Here is a 23306-nt window from a genome sequence, read left to right on the forward strand (position 1 = left end):
TTGGATAATGTTAAACAAGCACAAATTAACTTTTGTCTTTATGTATTTACATTAGAATAGAGCGGTCTTATCATTTTCCAATAAAAAAAAAAAAACGAGTGATGACGCCACTCCTTCTTCTTGGGTTGCTTTATCGAATGCACACCTCACAGTCTTGTTGGAAGAAGTAGGTCATTTACATCCAAATACCATGAATTTGCCCATACTACTTGCCTCACCTATTGATTTTCGCCTACTTTATACTATAGAAGTAGGTGACTTTGAACGTGGCAAATGCAATTTTGGTAAAATTCTCAAATCGTGTTTGATTTACATGGATCATCAGGTTTTGCACAAACCTGTGGTGTCTGTTTGGCACTGAACGCATGCTGTCTTCAAAGGATAAATACTGAGAAACATTTACATTTGTGTTCATTTTCCAATTCAGTGATTTACTTGTTATGCTAACCTTACAATTTTTAAAATTTTCATATCTGGTCTCCACCTGAACCCTACTGTATATTTTGTATCAATAAGTATTTTTAGTAATTTGAATAGCCACTGCTTCAAAGTAATATGATAACATAGAAACACACTGTCAAAAATAAAGGTACAATAGCTGTGGCAGTACGCTTAAAAAAGGTCCTAATATGTATTTTTGAACTACCAATATGTACCTTTGAAGCACTAAAATGCACTCTTTGGGAACAAAGGTGTACCTTTTTGAAAGAGTTCTGTCCCAGTGGCAACTTTTGTAACCTTTATTTCTGAGAGTGCATGACGCTTACGCAAAAAACCAAACAACAAACAGCAACACTTCATATCAAAAACCTAAAATGATTTGTAAAACATACTAAACATATCATCTCTTCTACCTATTTTTCAATGCAACAGATTTAAAAATACATTGTTTGGCGCCTCTGTGTCGGCAGAAAAAAGTTGAAAGAACAGGGCCTCAAAACTCACCCACCTGATACCCCCCAAACTTCTCGTCTTCGCTGCACACGCAACAGAGGTCACCGAAGCATTCATCTAAAGCGAAGGAGAATCACCCTGACCCACTGTATCAACAGGGACGGCTTTCTCTTCAGGACACAAACTCTATTCTAGTCCTCCATTACCATCTGAATAGATGGGAACCCATGCTATTACACACAACTGAGTGAACGTAGCCACAGCACACTAAAGCCGGGAGCGGGAATCTCAGTGTTGTTAAATGCCCTCATGCGCAGCACTGTTGCTTTAACAGTCAGTCTTTCCTGAAAAGTCTGCTCCATGTTTTTGGAGTGACCAGGAAACCGGGTCCAGGCCGCACCTCATTCAGGCTGAATTCCATCGAGATATTCAAGTTCTCTCAATGCCAAGATCCCCTTTCCTTTCAGCGCTCTCAGTCTTTCTGTTGAAAGTACGAGTCTTTGTTCAGGTATATCAGGGGAGCAGGTGGGCACCCATTTCATGTACTTTGAGCTCCTACTGTGAATTTCAATTTAGTGATTAGTGTTCGACTAAGATGTTAATGGAAAAAACAATATATACACATAAACTTCTGTCCCTAAAACATACCTGGCACATATTGATTTTTAGGGATTTTTTTTAGCGCCGATGCCGATACCGATTTTTGTTTTATCAGCCTCAGCCGATGACCGATACAGGCTGCCGATTTTCTTGAGCCAATATTCGGCGCCGATACTGCTTTTGCTCACTCAATGTACAATCATAAAAATGACACAATGATGATGCAAATGTTACAAGTGAAGTCTCAATTTAAAAAGTAACATTTATTGAACTTAAAAAGGTTGGTTGTTTTTAGTCACATGACCTGCAATCACTTGCGGCTTCCAGCACTTTGCCTGTAAATAATGCTGGAAAAAATTGGCGAACACAGCAGCCACGTATCGGCTGATGCCGATACACATAAAAATCGGCCCGATACATCGGCCGGCCGATAATCGGTCTATCATTATTGATTTTGATAAATATTAAAAAGACTCAACATGTTAGAAGTAAAGATTTATAAATTTTTAAAAATATGTATTATAAATTCAACTAATTGACAGAAAAGACTGGTTTGTTAGTAGTAAATTGCTTAAAGGGATAGTTTGACAATTCTGTCATCATTTACTCAAGTTGTTTAAACTTCTGCTGAACACAAAGAAAAATATTTGTGATCAAGCAGGAAGCGAGGAACACTATTGACTTCCATAACATGAAAAGAAAATACTATGGAAGTCAATGGTGCTCCAAAACCATTTGGTTACAAACATTGTTCAAAATATCTTCCTTTGAGGGTGAGTAAATGATGACAGAATTGTCATTTTTTGGGAAACTATCCCTTTTAAGTTACCAGTCAAGTTTCAATTGAGTGTCTCAGACGTTTCTTTTCAAATTCCTTAGGAGGAATAAAAGCAAACAGAAATGAGACCGAATTGCTGATATGCAGTTATAACATGGAGCTATAAAATGAATGTGTTCCTGTAGCTCACTTAGTAGAGCATTGCGGTAAAAAAGGGCAAAGGTTCAATTGGTCAATATCCAGGGAAACTACACACATACTCATACTGATAAAATGTACAGTATGCACTGTAAGTCCTGTAAAGATTTGATGAGAAATATTTAAGTTAATATTAAAATCTCTATCATTTGATTTGATTGCAGATGCTGTGAGCAAAGAGACGTCCAGAGAGTGGAGCAAGTTGCAAGTGAGTACACAAAACATTATCCCACGATCTCTGGATAACTTATGATTACATATTACATGTACATTATATGCACTTACGTGCCGATTGTCAACAAAACACAGACATCTGATGCAGTTTTACCACCTGCGACTCATGACCCGATTGGGACCGCCCCATTTCAACGAAATCCAGCGTTAAACAAACACACACGCGCAAAACTCCCTTGCTACCCGTGTATAAACAAACTCTAATCATTGTTTCCATAAGGCTTGCTTACTTAGAAAGCTGAACAAGGCTTTTTTCTCCTTACATCCAAAAACGCACTTCTTTCTTTTGTGTCATTGTTGAATCTTGATATACAGTAAAATAAAGCTTTGGGTATGTGAACAATGCTAATTGGCGTCCTTGTTATAGCTCTCACTCTGATTGACGCGTGAGCGTGCTTTTCCGGGGGAAGTGCCCATAAAAGGAATATGGGGTTACTGATACGTAACGGGTACCCATGTTTGAAAAAAACTTTCTGAAACTTGTAGGAGAAATGGAGGCGTGAGTTTGGCCCAGAAATATAAAAATACCACATGAAATAGCATTACCCCCCTGTCTTTCTGAAACTCTAGTGGAGACAAATGTGATGTTGGTACCATTTCAAAAGTAAAAATCTCCATCCATCTCCATGCTCTTTATTTAAACTCATTGCTTTCTAGGAGAAACAATCGAAATCTCAATTTGGATTTCTTTCGTACTAGATAAGCAAATTAAAATTAAAAAGTACAAGGTTAATTTTTAATGTGCTACAAACAAAGTGAAACGTTCCAAAACAAACACCCAAAACGAAAATGAAACGATAACATTGTTCTTCATGTGAAACTGGGTGTTTTATAGTCTGGCTAAAACTCAATGAGCTGTTTGTGTCTGTGTCTAGTATAAGGTCACACACACTACCAGGGTTGTATGTTTAGCACAAAGTTCACACAAAAACCTCCAGTTACCATAGATACCTCTCACAACTGACATCTCAAAGTGTGGGAGCGACTCACAAATAGTATGAGAGTGAATGCGTGGGTCTGACAAACTTTGTGTATAAAGTTAAAGCCACATTGAAAAAATCCAGTAAACCTAATATCAGATTTATGGGAAATGACAGTGGTTAAATCATACATCTATTAAACGACTTACTGTTGAGATCATACATGAAGGCAGAGAATATATATTTTTAACATAAGACCAGAAACGGGAGTTGTTGCGACTTCTTTACAAAAGATTCAATGTTATACACACAATTGTTTCGGTGCATGAATCTACGTCATGGATACTATTTCTTAATATTTGTATTGTTGTTCAAAAGGCTGCAGGTTAACATTCCACACCTCTAACCCTCAGTCAGACGTCCGATTTGTGTGGGATGTGATGTGACACACCCGCAATAAACATGAGCAAGCATTTCTGTGTACTACTTTAAACTTAAAGAATCCATTCAATACAAGCCTTACTCAGAAATGTAAAGTATATGTCAAAAACTGCCCAAATTTGGTTTAGTTTCCAATTCATTACATCCACTGAAGTGTTTGTTCTGGTGGCAAAGTAGAAGGAATGTCAAGAGGAACTCTTAAAGAGATTTAGACTCGATTGATTTAGCTGTCTGAAGCAGAAAAACCAATACCCAAGTCTTGAAATGGCTTCAAAGCAAACTTATACCTCTAGAGATGAAACAATGCAAACTAAATTTAAAATAGATTTACATGTTAGTGCACTTTTGTTTGCATAATCATCAAATAAATAACATTAAGATCTATCATGGCACATTTGGGGTTGTGAGATAAATGTTCATCTAGTTCAGATAAAACAAGTAAGTAAATCAGATTTTCATATAAACACAGGACAAATCAGCAAGTCATATTTATGTGTATGTTGTGAGAAATCAGGTGTACTTTATGACCCTGCAGTAAGCTGCACGACACCTGCTTTAAAGCTTTAAACTCTTTAGATCACACCATTAAATGGAAAATAAATAGAAAAGATGGATCTGTCTAAAGAAATATTAAGTAAATGTACCTCTTGATTTCTCTAAATCTAAAATCGTTTTGGATTTAAATTCAGTCAGTGAAGCATGGTCATCACAAACACATGGGAGCAGACATGAATGAATGTGTTTGTCTCAAGTTATTGCTTAAATTGGTTGATGCTGGACAAGGGTTTTCGAGCTGTGACACTGGCTCGGTTAAACGGTAAATAAAAAAAGACGCTGTTATACTAACCGTTGGACATTTCTATCGTGGTTAACAATTAAAGTGGTAGTTACATATCTACTTACACCTACTGTGCAACAGGGCTCAGCAAAATATTGAACATAACATATTGTGTTGAAGATATCAAATTTCAGAATATCGCAAATAATGTATACATATGTTAATTTGTGACCCTGTGTGTGAAATTCAGGCTTAAGTCTCAATGATGAGATCAGGGGCAACAAAGTTTGATTTCACGCATTAATATTACTTTAATTTCAATCTTTGGCATGATCTTACTCAGTCAATATTAAAGATATGAAGGTTATTTTTGATTTTAGCTGGGTTTTCACAGGTATGGTTAAAGGACAAGTTCGGTATTTTACACTTGAAGCCCTGTTTTCAGATTGTTTATGATGAAATAGAACGGTTTTGACTGAAATTTGGACATATGATGCTGGCCCGAGAATTTTCGGGTGTTTGTTGTATCACCCCCCCCCCCCACACACACACCTCTACAATGGCGGCATAGGTGCACTGGAACAATCCTTCCTAAAATGCATTACACTTTCGTTTACAAAGACGTGAAACTCAGCGAGTGGTCAGGGGTGTTCACTGATATGCTCACACAAAAATCGCTGCAAAAGATGCTTTCCAACAGGTGTTTTACCATTCGTTGTAAATTTGTGGACCTATTTTTCCAAACGCCCCACACCCTTAAATTCTTCCGTTGAGAGCTTGAATAATAGACACTCCAGCCCAGTTGGTGGCGATAATCCACCTTTGTCAATTGCAAGAATACAAACAACTCCATTTCCGTATCCGGCGGCGGAGTAATACATCTAATACAAGTCAACGGAGTTGGACAAAAACTACGATAAAACCTGTTGGAAAGCATCTTTTGCAGCGTTTTTTGTGTGAGCATATCAGTGAACACCCCTGACCACTCAGCGAGTTTCACGTCTTCATAAATGAAAGTTTAATGCATTTTAGGAAGGATTGTTCCAGTGAACCTATGCAGCCATTGTAGAGGTGGGGGGGGGGGGGTGATACAACAGAAACCAAAAATCCTCGGGCCAGCATCATATGTCCAAATTTCAGTCAAAACCGTTCTATTTCATCATAAACAATCTGAAAGATATCAAGGTCTACCAAAATCTTAAAAGCTACACTTCTCTGCAACGTCCTACTAAAAAACACAAATGAACCTTTGTGAAGCGGGACTGTCCTGGTTAACTTGTATGTCTGGTCACCCTATGTATTCTTGCCACCCAGAATGATCTCCCCAGATTGACCATCATAACATCAACTCCTTAACACCGTTTTTTTTTTTAATTGGCCACCCTTGGCTTACTCTCTGAAGGCCTAAACCACTCAACATGGACAATTGGACACTACAGAATGATTTTCTATAAATATGCTTTGAAATATGTAATGCAAACAGCACTACACAACTAAAAAACAACTTTTTCCCCACACCAGTCCTCTGCAGAACTTGACAAGATTAGGCCAATGACAGCCCATGATTGGTGTAGTTTAAGTCTTTTGGCCATATTGTATATAATCCTCTCAACAGGCTGTGATTAGCATTAGAGAGATTTGCTTTAATTACATGCATTTTAACACCCGGGTCTTTTATTGGGGAGCCAACAAAGACAAAGCAAGATGTCTAAGCATGTGATGTACGGCACTATCGAGAGCCCAGCCTCTACAATTACACAAAGAAGAGCTTTACTACGGTCATAGATCCTTAAACCCAAAGTAACGGACCGTCACGTGTGGAACATCACAGATGTGATGCTGATAAACAAGCAAGACCATAAGCTTACAAACTTTTAAAATCACAAGACTTTTTAAAGTACCACCACTAAAATTTCCCTAAGTTCAATACTCAGGGGAGGTATGTATATTTTCAAGTTCAAAAATGTAGCAGGTCAAGTGCAAAATCATTGGCGTATGGCGGAAAACCAAAACATAGCCTGCAGGATTTGTTTTTCACAGAGATCCTGACCTACATGAACAGGCTAATTCCCTCCACAGCCTGTGACTTGAGGCTTTTGTCTGCCAGGCTGGCCCTCGACTTAAAGTTGTACAAATGTTGTGTGAGGGTTGGATGGAGGTTTTCAGTTAATCCCTTTTCAGGCAGCTGCAAAGAGATTATAAAGTCCAGCAACAGGCGACGCAACAGATGAAGGCACATCAACACAGTCAGCAGTGGAAGTTCAGGTGTCCATGTTGGTGGAACATAAGCAACAACTCAACCATAAATTTCCAAGTAAAGTTATGTCTCCAAGGAAATCTAAGTAACATACAATATTCTAGAGATGAGTTTTATTCCTTACAAAGCGCCCTACCAGAAACTTTCTTTTCTTCCTGTATTTAACATAAACACTTCTATATGAACTCTCAGATATCCAAAATCTCAGTTCAGCAGACATTGCAGTTTGAATACGAAAAAAGGAGAACATGATTTTTCATGAATTAAAAATTCTATCTTTTCATCACACAAAGCTATGAAATGGTTTGCTATTTGAGAGGAACATTTGCACATCATCACTAAAAACAAGCTGAAAAATGAAAGCGAGTGCAGTTCTGTCAAGCTTAAAACAGATAACCTCAGACTATGAGTCAGTCTCATTTTTAAGGTGCCCCTATCTAAACACTAGACTCTTTTTGGGCTACATGGATGGGGGAGGGTTCTAGTACCAAGCACATCCTAGTCCCAAAGATTTCCTCTGGGGTCTTGTCGCCCCCCCACCCCCACCGTTTTTGTGTCTGACTGGAGCATCGGGCCATACAGGATTACCCTGGGCTGACCTGGCCACCTGTTCTGTGTCAAGGCAAAATCTCCCTTAGAGATGGTCACTCCAAGCACCCATTACCCAAACACTGACACCAAAAACAAACACTGCCACATTTCATGCTGAAAATCGAATTACACAATAGAAACTACTGTAACTGAGAAGGACCCTGTAAAAACCTAGAGGAGTAAATGCTACTTAAAAAGATATTAAAGGATTAGTCAATTTTCTTTAAAAAAAATCCAGATAATTTACTCACCACCATGTCATCCAAAATGTTGATGTCTTTCTTTGTTCAGTTGAGATGAAATTATGTTTTTTGAGGAAAACATTCCAGGATTTTTCTCACTTTAATGGACCCCAACACATAACAGTTTTAATGCAGTTTAAAATTGCAGTTTTAAAGGACTCTAAACGATCTCAAACGAGGCATAAGGTTCTTATCTAACGAAACGATTGTCATTTTGGCAAGAAAAATAAAAAATATGCACTTTTAAACCACAACTTCTCTTCTTCCTCCGGCTGTGTGACGAGCCAGCGCGACCTCACATAATTGCGTAATGACGTCAAAAGGTCACGTGTTACATATATGAAATGCACATTTGCGGACCATTTTAAACAATAAACTGACACAAAGACATTAATTAGTATCATTCCTCATAAAACAACGTCGGAACGGTCCTCTTTCTCCACACTTGTAAACACTGGGGCGTAGTTTCGCATACATCATCCGTGACCTCTTGACGTGATGACGTATTACGTGAGGTCGCGCTGGGGCGTCACAGGACCAGAGGAAGACGAGAAGTTGTGGTTTAAAAGTGCATTTTTTTTTCTTGCCAAAAATGACAATCGTTTCACTAGATAAGACCCGTATGCCTTGTTTGAGATCGTTTAGAGTCCTTTAAAACTGCATTAAAACCGTTAAGTGTTGGGGTCCATTAAAGCCCATTAAAATGAGAAAAATCTTGGAATGTTTTCCTCAAAAACATAATTTCTTCTCGACTGAACAAAGAAAGACATCAACATTTTGGATGACAAGGTGGTAAGTAAATTATCTGGATTTTTTAAAAGAAAATTGACTAATCCTTTAAATAAGGTTGAATCTAAAATATCTGACCAGATTTAAAATGTATAAACAATATGGCATCAGACCAGGTGTAAAAATAAAAACAGGTGAAGTTTTTTACCCAAACAAGAGACTAACTAGACACTGTCTAGTGTCTAACTGTCTAAACTTATTTTTTTAATATTGTACTCATTTGAACATATCTACGGTTTATCACCTGTAAGTGGTGCATTTCTCTTTGCATCATTGCGTGTATTCTTCAGTGTTTGACGCACTGTGACATCAATAAGAGTAAGACAAAAATAGAGAACACACAGAAACAGAGAGCAAGGGGTGAGAAGAAAGACAACAAAAACTGAGAAAAGTTACTAAACCAGCTCGACCAGTTCCCCCCACCTGTACGCCTTTCAAGTTCACCACTAAGAAAAAAACACATGTGAAACTCTATACTGACAGCTTCAATTGGAAGTCTCTCAGACATGCATACCTATGCATTAAGATGGTGACAGCGCATTCAGCACCTTCCCTGAATTGATTTCACCCGAATGTCACCCAAAGGGCAAAAACTAGCTAGATACACAATCAAGATCTGTAAGCTACATATGGACATTTCCAAAACTGTTGCTATGCTATCTCATAAATACCCACAAGTATGATGAGCTCCTGCTTCGATGTCACAATTTTGTTATTATGGTACTGGATGTGCTGATGGTTTTACCTTGTTTCTTTTTCCTGTTGGTGGCAAATTCTGACTTCCTTAATGAGCTGGGTGCTGTCTTCCTATAGAAGCTGTTCCTGTCAAGTGAACCCACATAAATAGGCTTTCGTATCCGGCCTAGACTTTCCACATCTAGTTTTCCTGAATCTGGCCGATCTTGGTCCTTGGGGTCCTCATAAGATCGTATCTCCCGTAGTGCCTGCTTGCGATAAACATCCTTTTCACATTCCTTGTTGTATCTTCCACTGCTATGGTCACTGTTGTAACCCCCTTGATTGTGTTCTTCCGAAACAGACCTTAGATCCCTGTATCGCTCCCTGAGTTTTTGGTCATACTGATCATCTTCACATCCCTTGTAATCACAGTCTTTGACACCACTGTCATACCGTTCGTCTTTTTGATAGTTTCTATCATCGTACTTCTTGTAATCCTGTTGATCCCTGTTTCTGTACTGATAGTGATCTTTTGGCCTACGGTCAAGTGAGTCTCTATCCTTAAACTCATAGCGATTCCTCTGCTCAGATAGGATATTTTCTCTGTAATCATATCGATCACGTTTCTTATGATCATACCCATCCTTGGTATCTAGGCTGTCAAATGACTTGTATTTAGAGTTGTCTCTTTGTCCAAGTTCTGCTTCTGTTCTTTCTCTATAGTCACAGTACTCAGGTTTCTTAAAGTCAGTACAGATCTTTTCCCTGTATTCATAATCATCTTTCCTTTGTGCATATCGCTCACAGTCTCTTCTATCACGCAAGTCTCTTTCTCTGTACTGATATCTGTCACGTCTCCGACGGTCATCCTCATTGTAACTACGCTCATAGCGGTCATCTTTTCTCTGATCACGCTGGTCTTTCTCTCTACGATCATAACGGTCATCATCTCTTGAGTCATACTGATCTGTTTCTCTATATCTGTACCTGTCCCTTGTTCTAGATTCATATGGTTCTTGATGCTTACTGTCTCTACGATCATACTTATCCAGTTCTTTGTGGTCACGGTAATTCCTACCCCTGCGATCTCCATCTCTGTAGTCATATCGCTTATCGTAGTAGTCCAGATCGTCACGGTCGAAACTCTGTTCACATCGATCTCTACGACTGTAAGGCTCCCTGCCTTCACGGTATTCATCGGATTCCCAAGAGTGGTACCGGTTCAAATGGTCAGGATGATCTTTAGTCCTTGGGCTCTCGACATAGTCTCTGTCATCTCTACGGTCGGAATAATCCAAATCTGCTTTATTTTCGTAAAAACAGTGATTACCTGCCCATTCCTGAGGTTTCCTGGGCTCCTGATACACCGCCTCTGGAGATTGATAGAAGATTTGTTGGGGAGGGCATTCTCGATAAGTAACCCTGTCCCAGTCCTCATATTCCCAGCTGTGTTGACGAATGCCATTGGCTTGTGCGAGGTAGGCCTGTTGATCCCAATGTCCAGGTGCGGGTCTGAAATCCTGCTGGCACATGGCCTGCTGGTGCTGTTGAAAATGGACCATTTGCATGCATCTTTCCTTGTCCCAACTTTCACTCACCAATTCTTCCACACTCTTGCCTCTCTTGGGAGGAGCCTTGCTGACATCCCAGGCCACCGGAGCAAACTGCATAGGATGTCCTAGCGCAATCTGTCCCTTCATAATAGCTGTGATAATCCCACAAACAGGGCAAGCAGTGTTAGCTTCCCCAAATTTCACATTCCAAGTCCAGATGTAAAGGAGTCCACATGTCAGACATACTGAAACTGTGTTTCACTTAAAATGTGTTTCACTTAAACTATCCTTCACGGACAGCTGACTAAACAGGACTGTCTAGTTTAGAGCTGAGAAACTCAATCTCTCTCTCACGCTCACTCCTTCTCTCTGTCCCCGCCTACCTAGCCAATAGGAGGAAGAGAGGGAAGTAGGTGGGGGAGGGAAGAACACAGAGAGGAGGTGCAAGGGGAGGTGTTTAAGGTTAATTATTGAAGGCGGTCACATGAATGTATTACAGGGAGCCTGTGATTGGCTAGAGTCTCTGTTTGCAAGAAAACACAGGCTGGACCTCGCTGACCCCCCTGAATAGAGAAAGCATTACCCCTTTTCATTCCACAACCTCTTTTGGGGCATTCTTAAACTTGGCATTGTATCTGCGTCTTGAGAACATGTATTGTCTAACTCTTTGAAGTTGTTTAGCAACTAATACTGACATTTGAAACAGAATCTGCAGTATTCTTCATTTTAAAAAATGCATATAATATAGCAGGTAGTATTTGCATGAGTGACAGATTAGATTTTCTTTCAAAAACAGGATTAAGTATTCATCTGCTCGAACTTGCTCCTCATACACATTTCAAAACATGTTTAACAGCTTGTAAACATATATAGGCATGCTCGGTTAATATCCAAAGTAGAAATGTTCCCATGATTTCATTATCTGCTACTTTCATGTTTCAACAAGATGACCTGGGAAATTTGGATGCAGGCCGATTACTGCGCAGAGCACTTTGCACTGTTGAGTGCCTGCATACTTCACAATGAGCCATTGTTAAAGACTGCCACTGGTTTCACATCTTTTCATGACTTGAAGGAAAAAAACTGCTATTCAGGAGCTTTAGTATAGTATATCACTCCCCTCGACAATAAAGACAAAAAGCGTACACAGGACTATGATTTCCTACTAAATGCAGCACTGGGAATTTGCTGTGAAAATGTGGTAAACATGGGAAATAAAAACATGAAAGGTATTTTGTACTTATAGGATTAAAATGCAAGATATCACACACTGAAAAGTGAGAATGCGAGATTTTGTGCACCAGACTGCCTGTGCTCGCTTTCTTTATGAACTGGTATTTTGATAATCAGTGTTTAAGATCTCACTTTACTTTACACAGGGTAGACCGAAACTCTTTTTCACTTCAGGGACATTAGCGGCGACATTCCTGTTTTGTAATGGTAGGCGCATGAGTTACTTTACTTTGTTTACACAAGTACAAACCTTTGAAACGAAAAATTGAACATGGTTTCAAACATTGTACACACCTGGTGGCTTGTTTCAACCAAAATTAGCCACGTAGAATCTGTTGAATGTTTTAGGATTTTCCAAATTAGGTCCTTGGGAGATTAAAGCATTGCTCGGTTCTTGAAAAATCTAATTTAGGACACTGAAACACATTTAGATTTAGGCATCAAAATAAGCAAATCAATGTCCCTCAACGTGTTTCATACATTTTGATTAAACCAACCCATCAAAGAGCACAACAGGACTCCAAAAAGTAATTACATTCATGAAACATCTAGATGCATTCCTGTGACCGAGGTGAGAATACGAATCTTGAATGCCACTCATCTCTGTTATTAAAACAGCCCTACATTCAAACTCCCGCAACCTTTTCAGCAGGCGATGGGATCATGCAGCTCTTTAAAAAGCCTTCTATTAACCTCAATAGGCTTTTTTGCATGAGACGGACACAGAAAGGCTGGGAGCTGGAGATTAGATCCAGTACACAAATGAGCCCCTGATGCCTTTTATGAGCACCCAAACAGTTCCCAATTAGACTGATGGTTGTGGATGGGACAATGGAAAGCAAGAATGGGACAGATACAAATATAAATGGGACTGAACCAGAACAACAACTTTTTTGCAATTTGATTCCATGTCTGACTGTGGGAGGATGTGGGAAATATGACAACTTGTGGATCTGATCAAACTTTGTTTCTTTGGCTTTCCTTTCTCTTTTTCTTTCTTTCTTTCTTTTCACTATATTATTTTGTTGCATTCTTGTAAAAATGACATAAGAAACTTGACCCCTCCCTTCTGTACAAAACCGCTGTGCTGCAAAACGGCTTCATAGCTGATATGCTTCTGCCCGACTCCCTGCACTGTAACAATAAATAACCATTGTTTCTACCCTCCCTGATGGAAAACACACCCAGTTATGATAAACGTGGAAACACGCACTCACCTCCCTTAAATGGATAAAGTCAAACACATCAGGAAATGCTGCTACTATAACCATGACTAGAAAGGATCATCCAACAATTTTTTTATCATTGACTTATATAGTATACGAAAGCTTTTAACTAGCTCATACTCACTGTATTAAATCACAGAATACAGACTGCTGGTGTTTAGGATGACTTGGGCAGGGCTCCAAAACCGACACAGATCACTGTGCCGGATAATCACTTCTAATGAACCAATAATGAAGCTTCTTTGCTTAAGAATAGCCCTTTTATTAAAATCCAAGCATAAAGAAATTCCTTCTTGTCTCTTATTATAGAAAGTAGAAAGAAGTATGCTATACTTACAACAACATGTGTACCCAGCCATGTGCAAACAATGTTTGTGACATATGTATGTCACATGCTCTGAACATAAGCACATAAAGTAAAGCATTATACCATGGATATAACAACACACTAGTGCTGTGCAATTAATCTTAGTAACTGTGTTAAACAACCGTGATTATGATTTTGCCCATAATCGAGCAGCCCTACAACACACCAGAAAAATCAAAAGCAGTACAAAATGGGTCTCCAATCAAAATTGAAAAAAGATTCAATATACACTACCTGTAGTATTTTTTTATTGTAGTATTTATATAACAACCGGTCAAATGTTTTAAAACACTTGACTGATATGTTAACAATGATCTTAAAAATCATTAAAAAATCATTTGATCTAAAGGTGTATATTAAATGCTTGAAATTACTCCCGTAGACAGAATTATACTCGTGCAAATCAGATACATTTTTGTTATTAGAAGACTAAAATTTTATTTAAAAAAAAATAGATATATTTTTAAACATATGACTTTGACTGAATATTAAAAGAAATCCAGCCAATAAGAGCCCATTTTAAATGTTAACTTCAATATTCTTTAAAGGAAAACGCCACTGTTTTTCAATATTTTACTATGTTCTTACCTCAGCTTAGACAAATTAATACATACCTATCTTTTTTCAATGTGTACACTTAATCTTTGTACAGCGCGTTGTGAATGTGTTTGCATTTAGCCTAGTCCCATTCATTCCTTAGGATCCAAACAGGGATGAATTTAGAAGCCACCAAACACTTCCATGTTTTCCCTATTTAAAGACTGTTACATGAGTAGTTACACGAGTAAGTATGATGGCGCAAAAATAAAATAAAACGTGGCAAATTGAAAAAATAAAAAATTTAAAAAATGATAACTATATTGTATGGAGGAAGAGCACTTAGTTTGCAGCACTTCGACCTCGGACGCAGTAATATTGACAGAAGTTTGAGCGAGAGAGTAGTCAGGAGTGATGATGTTACTGCACGCAGAGGTCGAAATGCTGCAAAAGTGCTCTTCCACCAAACAATATAGTTCTCCGTTTTTTATAATTTTTAATTTTTTTTAAAAATTGCCACATTTCATTTTGTGCCACCATACTTACTTGTGTAACTACTCATGTAACAGTCTTTAAATAGGGAAACATGGAAGTGTTTGTGTGGCTTTTAAATTCATCCCTGTTTGGATCCCAAGGAATGAATGGGGCTAAGCTAAATGCTAACACATTCACGACGCGCTGTACAAAGATTAAGTGCACGCACTGACAAAAGAAAGGCATGTATTAATTTGTCTAAGTTGAGGTAAGAACATACTAAAATATAGAAAAACTGTGGTGTTTTCCTTTAAAAATTCATTGTTCCTACCCTCCCTGAAGGATAGAAAAGTGGAAATTCAAAGAAGCTTCTTGATAAAATGAAACGAGTACGGCTTTGCAATTTCTAGGCAAAGGGTGACTGCACTTCAGATGATAAAATATAAAAAAGTTTTGGATGCTTTTAGTCACAACATAATTCCCACAGTTACATTTGTGTTATGCCATAGTTTGCATGAGTTTATTATTATTCTAATGTGGAAAAAAATATAAATAAAGAACGAGTAGTGGTAGAATATATACACATCTAAACTAAGCCAGAAAGCATATGAGGAGCTCAGATGCAAAAACCACTAAACGCCACCACGGTCAAAAATAAGATAATGGTACTAACCGAATGCTCTCAGCACGTATTATATGTTCATCAAATACTTTGGCTTAAAATCTGCTTAATCCCATCCTCAGGCAATTCAGAAATATTGTTTTGCATCGGGCCATCTTTCTATACTCCCCAACCTATCTACAATCTATATCTCATTTTCAGTATCCTTAAGGTCTCACCTGTTAGTTGAGTTGTCCTGGTTCTAAGAACATGGCTGAAAACAGCTGTGAGACGCACCACTGGATGGAGCAGAGAGCTCCAGAGACGAGCTTTAAATCCACTTGTTCCCATAATCTCCACACAATATTATTTTCTTACACATTCCCATAGGACTAAAGCAAGATTGAGACAGGATTTACGAGGGTAAAGAGATACAGAGAGAGGAATGGAGAAGAGAGGCCCTGGCCTCCTCTCACTATAGGTTCAGAATGTATTTCATATGTACATGGGAAAGGTCCAACATTCCACACATAAAATATAATAAACCAATGGTAATGCCTTTACAAAGGTTTTAAAACCATACACATCTACCTGATATATATGGAAATAATCTCTATGCTTCTGCCACCGTCTACTGTTTGTTAAATGTATAATTCAACAGCCAATACTGTTCACACAGTTTTGAAACAGCATTCATCCACCCATTATCTATACCTTGGCAAGGTGTGAAGGTCAATCAGAAAGCATCCATGAAAGACCTTTGAATATAACACAACAGTGTTGAGAGACTGCATTCCTGCATGGGTATTACTTATAACATATATCACCTCTAAGAAGCTGTTGGCAGAATGGCTTATACATGTTGCTACTAGCTATTGATAGATTTCACAGGAAAAAAGTCACGTTGACTCGCATTGTATGGAGAAATTCAACATAAAAGCTGTGTGTACCAACACACCCACTACAGTATACTTTGTCTCGGATTATAGTTTCAACAACATATCAAAAGCATTCAGCCATGAACACCTGCATTATACATTTGACCTCAAACAGCTGACTGTTGTGGATAGGGGTGTTTTTATGCTTTAAATCACTGCCACACGCAAGAACGGTGTTATGCAAATCCAGGTATCCAGGTATTCAAATGAAATCTTTGCATGGCTAAACACACTCATGGGTAGTTTTCTAGGAAAGATATGAGCTGGAAAGATTAGTTCAATCAGATAATGTGACCAGCAAATACAGTAACAGACTTATTAACTTGGCTTATGGCAACATTCATTTCGAAATGATAGCATATTAAAGCTAGGGACGCACAATATAAAATGTCTGTGCCAATACCGATATTCGATTACTCAGAATATCTACTGACATCGATAGTTTTGTTTTTAGTCCTTATTTTCAGCCAGGATATAATCTGCCCTAATCGTCGGCTGCTTAAAAATCGTCCCATAGTGGGGGGAAATGCTTTTATCTGCCGATATGAATATAAGGGTGTTTTCACACATGTTGGTGCGCACCGTGGTGCGACCTCGGAGCTCACCAAATTACGTAGATCATTTTTCAGTTACTGCGGTTCGTGTTCACATATGTTGTTTTTACTGTACTAGAAATGCCGCACTGTACATCATGTGACAACGGTCAGCGCTGTCATTTATAAAATCATCAGCTCAAACGTCCAGGAGACAGCGAATCTCTGCAACAGACCGAGATTGCCTTGTTTGTTGTTAACCCACAATATAACACCCGGCTCACTTCACGACGGAAGCCCAGTGGTTCAAACATGTGGAGAACTTCCTGTATTTGGTTTGACCCAAGGTCGAGCAGTGTTCACACCACAGATTAGGGGTGTCACGATTCTCTAAATCCTCGGTTCGATTACATTTGCGATTCTAAGGTCACGATTCGATTCAATTCTCGATTTTTACTTTTTTTTGAAAGACAAAAAATGCTATGCCATTAATATTTATTATTATTATAGTTACACATTAACATACACATTGCATGCTTTTCCTCGCATTGGTGTTTTTGGGCTTCACTTTACGCGAGAGAACTTGTAGAGGATTCCTTCTTGCACGCAGATGGACTTAATGCGCACGTCTTGGACAAGCATCTGAAATAAATCCAGCGCGTCAAGCAGCTGCGCTTCTCTCTGTCTCACGTGCACGGCACGCGCTCTCGCATCTGTGCGAAGTCTAAACATAAACTAAAATAGTAGTAATCCTTACCTATTTGTTCAGTTTTATGCGTTTCATGCGAGCTGTGGCAAACTATCCCTTTTGTTTGAAATATAATCTGCTGCATCTTGGCGCCTCATTCTCATGCACGTGCAGAGAGCTGCGCTCTGTCCGAAGGCAGATCAGTAGGTAGTAATCCTGTTTATGATATGCATTTCAAGTATTAATACATCCCTCGTGTTTAAAATATAAATATCTGAGAGGTTTTTCCCCGCTTGGTAAGCCGACCGGACGTGACATGGGGGCGTGGCAGCATCGACGATCCCATTTTTTAATTCGAAGTTCGAGGATGGGACTTAATTTCGATCGATTTCGATTTTAAATCGAAATCGTGACACCCTTACCACAGATGGGTCGCACCAGAGTTCGGCGACAGAACAGGTGAACCACCTGTTAAGAGCGGTCTCAAAACGGCTGTTTAGTGCGCACCAGAGTGAAGCTGTTGTGTTCACACTGACCCAAGCAAACCTTACTCGGACCAACATGTAATTTGGGCCGAACTAAACAGTGAATGTGTGAAAGCACCCTAAGTTTATATATCAGTGCAAAACAATTTGGAACAATCCATGATTCCTTAAAAGGTTAAGTTTTGAGCACACAGGGTCTTCTTCAAACTAATTTCAAATTTTTGAAGCTGTGGTATGTCTTCCTTGCTTGTTTAACCTTCTTATATACAGTATATTTGGTCAAGCACCCAGTTTGAGCATTTTTGCCAGGGATGTGAAAGCTTTCGTTTGTGTTTGTCAACTTAAAAAAACATTACATAGCAAAATGCATTGTATATGTCAAAATAATTTATTTTTTATTTTAGGCCAAAAATCATTAGGTTATTATGTAAAGATCATGTTCAAGATATTTAGCAAATTTTCTACTGTAAATATATAAAAACTTAAAGGCGCGGCGCATGATCTCTGAAAGCCAATGTTGATATTTGAAATCACCTAAACAAACACGACCCTACCCCAATAGAATCTGGACCTTCTTTTGATAGACCCGCCCCACACATACGCAATCCAGGCAACGATGTCGGTTAGTATATGTAGTTAGTAAATGTCGGTTACTGATTATTGGCTACAAGTGTGTTTTGGCTCGACTCTCTTTCCAAAAATCATACACCCGTTTTTAATTTTTGTGATTGGATGGAGTTGCCAAGGATTTCTTTTGGACAACTTCCAGATTTTCAATATTTGTCAAATATCATCCAATCCTACCAAACCATAGATTAATGAAAAGCGTATTTATTCAACTTTCAGATGATCTTAATTCTCAATAAATCTCAACACATTTACCTTTACCAATATGCTAAACTGAGATTGAACAGAGAAATTAGACTGTTACCTTGTAGTTGCTGCTGTTCCAGAGTCAGTGTTTCCATGGTATACGTGCAGAACTCCAGATTTTCTAATGCTTGTTGTCTTGAGGTCTCATCCTGCTCCTCTTCCAGCATGGCCTGAAGCTCCTGAGCTGTGTGAGAGTAAATATCAATGTCTTTCTCCACCTCCTCCAGCCTCAGAAGCAACCTGTACTGCTCCTTTTCTCTCTCTCTTTCTCTCTCCATCTCTTTCTCCAGAGCATCCTCTGCATCCTCCACCTCCTCAATTACCTCATCCTCTTCTGGTGTATGGTAGAAGGGGTTGGAAGCGGGTTGAGGTGGGCGGAGGCATGGTGGAGGTGGGCGTGGTGCTGGCCGTGCCGGTTTGTAAGGTTGATGAGCAATAGGAGCTGGTGGCCTTAGGACCCGTGGTCGAGGAGGAGGTGGGCGTAGCGATTTTTGCCTCTCCAGAGAGGAGGGGGCGGAGCCAGCTGGGGAGGGAGTGTGGAGGAACAGGTGGTCGACTGGGGAGTGGGAGGAGCCACGAATGATGTCATTCTCACTGCTGTAGTCCATAATGGAGTAGTGGCGGGAAACTTTGTTGCCCCATCCGGCGCTGAGCTCCTCCCATCGGCTCTGTTCTGTCGTTCCGTTCCCTCGACCCGGTAAACTGTTTTCGAACTCGATCAGCTGCTGGGAGAGCTTGGCTTCAAGATCACCAGGTGACAGATTCTCAGCCCCAGTCGTCTGAGATGTGGGTAATCCATTGGAGCTCGATCCCTGTGACCATGCATCGCGGTCCCTGCGACCATTGGATATAAGGTCTGCATCATTGATGCTTGCGTGCCGGGTCACCTTCTGCCTATTCTTCTCACCAGTTCGAGTCGAATTTTTACTGCTGAAGGGAAGTCTGCTGTCATGAGAGGCATAGTGGCCTTTGTTTCTTGTCCAGGTGGAATTGCATGAGGTTTTAGTGGGTGGTGCTCGTGGAGGTTCTCGTAAGCTGGTGTGGGAACTGGTGCTGTACTGCCTGTTGCTGAGGGCGTGCAGACTGGGTCTAGGAGGCAACTGGGGGCGAGTGTGACTGCCTTTGCTTGTCCTTTGAACTCCAATGCTACTCACATTGTTGGGTTGTGTGTTAGGAGGTGGGGGTCTCTCTCTCCTTCGGACTTGTGATGGATTTTGCATTGTATTTGTCTCTTGAGAATTTATATCGGAGAGCGAGCATTGAACATCTTCCTCTTTCCTTTCTTCCTCTCTGCGCTCAAAGTAATCCAGGTCCCACACTGTGTGGTCTTCTTGACTAGCCCAATCATGCCCGTATTCTGGTATTATGTAATCCTGTGGAGTCGAGATATAATCTGGAGTGTAAAACACTTCCTCCTCATGCCTCTCAGGCTCACAAATTTCCCTAACTAAAGTCTCTGGTTGTGGTGCAACTGGCAGCTGCCCCTCCATCTTGACAAATCGATGAGGGAAAACTCCTCTTCTGCCATGTATTTGCCCCTCCAACCAACCATCTTCCTGTGTGGCCAGGATACGTATCCTATCCCCAACATCAAAGTCCAGCTCGCCAGGCTCAATTGCCCGAAATTCATAAAGCGCTACACCATAGATAGCTCCCTCTTCTTCCTCCTCCTCCTCCTCCTCTTCAACCTGCTGTTGTGTCTCCACTGGACTTTCCTCATCTCTCTCCTCCTCATCCCTCACCTCTTCCTCCGTGCTGTAAGCCGAATACTGTTCGAGGATCTGAGGTTCGTGCTCCTCCTGTGGCGAGCGCAGGGGCGCGAACAGCTCCACGAAGCCCTCAGGGAAAATCCCTGTCCGTCCGTCCAGCTCACCCTGGAACCAGCCAGACTCAGGCAGGCCAATGATGGTAATGAATAATTCCCACAGTTACATTTGTGTTATGCCATAGTTTGCATGAGTTTATTATTATTCTAATGTGGAAAAAATATAAATAAAGAACGAGTGAATGTTTCAAAACTTTTGACTGGTAGTATATATACACATCTAAACTAAGCCAGAAAGCATATGAGGAGCTCAGATGCAAAAACCACTAAACGCCACCACGGTCAAAAATAAGATAATGGTACTAACCGAATGCTCTCAGCCCGTATAATATGTTCATCAAATATTTTGGCTTCAAATCTGCTTAATCCCATCCTCAGGCAATTCAGAAATATTGTTTTGCATCGGGCCATCTTTCCATACTCCCCAACCTATCTACAATCTATATCTCATTTTCAGTATCCTTAAGGTCTCACCTGTTAGTTGAGTTGTCCTGGTTCTAAGAACATGGCTGAAAACAGCTGTGAGACGCACCACTGGCTGGAGCAGAGAGCTCCAGAGACGAGCTTTAAATCCACTTGTTCCCATAATCTCCACAGAATATTATTTCCCAACACATTCCCGTAGGACTAATGCAAGATTGAGACAGGATTTACGAGGGTAAAGAGATACAGAGAGAGGAATGGAGAAGAGAGGCCCTGGCCTCCTCTCACTATAGGTTCAGAATGTATTTCATATGTACATGGGAAAGGTCCAACATTCCACACATAAAATATAATAAACCAATGGTAATGCCTTTACAAAGGTTTTAAAACCATACACATCTACCTGATATATATGGAAATAATCTCTATGCTTCTGCCACCGTCTACTGTTTGTTAAATGTATAATTCAACAGCCAATACTGTTCACACAGTTTTGAAACAGCATTCATCCACCCATTATCTATACCTTGGCAAGGTGTGAAGGTCAATCAGAAAGCATCCATGAAAGACCTTTGAATATAACACAACAGTGTTGAGAGACTGCATTCCTGCATGGGTATTACTTATAACATACATCACCTCTGAGAAGCTGTTGGCAGAATGGCTTATACATGTTGCTACTAGCTATTGATAGATTTCACAGGAAAAAAGTCACGTTGACTCGCATTGTATGGAGAAACTCAACATAAAAGCTGTTTGTACCAACACACCCACTAAGTATACTTTGTCTCGGATGATAGTTTCAACAACATATCAAAAGCATTCAGCCATGAACACCTGCATTATACATTTGACCTCAAACAGCTGACTGTTGTGGATAGGGGTGTTTTTATGCTTTAAATCACTGCCACACGCAAGAACGGTGTTATGCAAATCCAGGTATCCAGGTATTCAAATGAAATCTTTGCATGGCTAAACACACTCATGGGTAGTTTTCTAGGAAAGATATGAGCTGGAACAGTTAGTTCAATCAGATAATGTGACCAGCAAATACAGTAACAGACTTATTAACTTGGCTTATGGCAACATAAATTTCAAAATGGAAGCATATTAAAGCTAGGAACGCACGATTTAATGGCTTTGCCTCTGCCAATATCGATATTCGATTACTTAGATAATCTACTGATATCGATAGTTTTGATTTTTAGTCCTTATTTACAAAGGTATAGCGGAGGATTTTCTCGAATTTTAGAAAAGAACCGCCTTCTCAACTTTAAAAAAAAATGCAATTGCGCAACACTCCTGATTGACAACTAGGAGGACCAATAGTCTTGATGGTCCACCCAGAAAAAAGAAAATCTTCCGCAATACCTTTAAGCCAGGATATAATCAGCCCTAATTATCGGCTGCTTAAAAATCGTCCCATAGTGGGGAGAAAATGCTTTTATCTCCCGATATGAATATAAGGGTGTTTTCACACATGTTGGTGCGCACCGTGGTGCGACCTCGGAGCTCACCAAATTACATTGTATCATTTTTCAGTTACTGCGGTTCGTGTTCACATATGTTGTTTTTACTGTACTAGAAATGCCGCACTGTACACCATGTGATAACGGTCAGCGCTGTCATTTATAAAATCATCAGCTCAAACGTCCAGGAGACAGCGAATCTCTGCAACAGACCGAGATTGCCTTGTTTGTTGTTAACCCACAATATAACACCCGGCTCACTTCACGACGGAAGCCCAGTGGTTCAAACATGTGGAGAACTTCCTGTATTTGGTTTGACCCAAGGTCGAGCAGTGTTCACACCACAGATTAGGGGTGTCACGATTCTCTAAATCCTCGATTCGATTACATTTGCGATTCTAAGGTCACGATTCGATTCAATTCTCGATTTTTACTTTTTTTTTGAAAGACAAAAAATGCTATTCCATTAATATTTATTATTATTATAGTTACACATTAACATACACATTGCATGCTTTTCCTCGCATGGGTGTTTTTGGGCTTCACTTTACGCGAGAGAACTTGTAGAGGATTCCTTCTTGCACGCAGATGGACTTAATGCGCACGTCTTGGACAAGCATCTGAAATAAATCCAGCGCGTCAAGCAGCTGCGCTTCTCTCTGTCTCACGTGCACGGCACGC

At 39.8% G+C, this 23306-nt stretch overlaps 1 protein-coding gene across 3 annotated transcripts in view; it reads right to left on the minus strand.

The window, feature by feature from the left end:
* dnmbp (dynamin binding protein) overlaps window positions 1-23306 on the minus strand; it is a 72698-nt gene that overhangs the window by 21464 nt on the left and 27928 nt on the right. Inside the window, exon 5 of one of the 3 annotated variants that reach the window (XM_065262901.2) lies at window positions 18967-19213. In XM_065262901.2, coding sequence (XP_065118973.1) covers window positions 18967-19213 — 247 coding nt within the window. Of the gene's footprint in view, window positions 1-9467; window positions 11285-18966; window positions 19214-23306 lie in introns of those variants that run through there. The other 2 variants (XM_065262900.2, XM_065262899.2) reach the window with 2 other exon arrangements.

This window comes from Paramisgurnus dabryanus, chromosome 1 (genome assembly GCF_030506205.2).
Source record: "Paramisgurnus dabryanus chromosome 1, PD_genome_1.1, whole genome shotgun sequence".
Lineage (NCBI taxonomy): Eukaryota > Metazoa > Chordata > Actinopteri > Cypriniformes > Cobitidae > Paramisgurnus > Paramisgurnus dabryanus.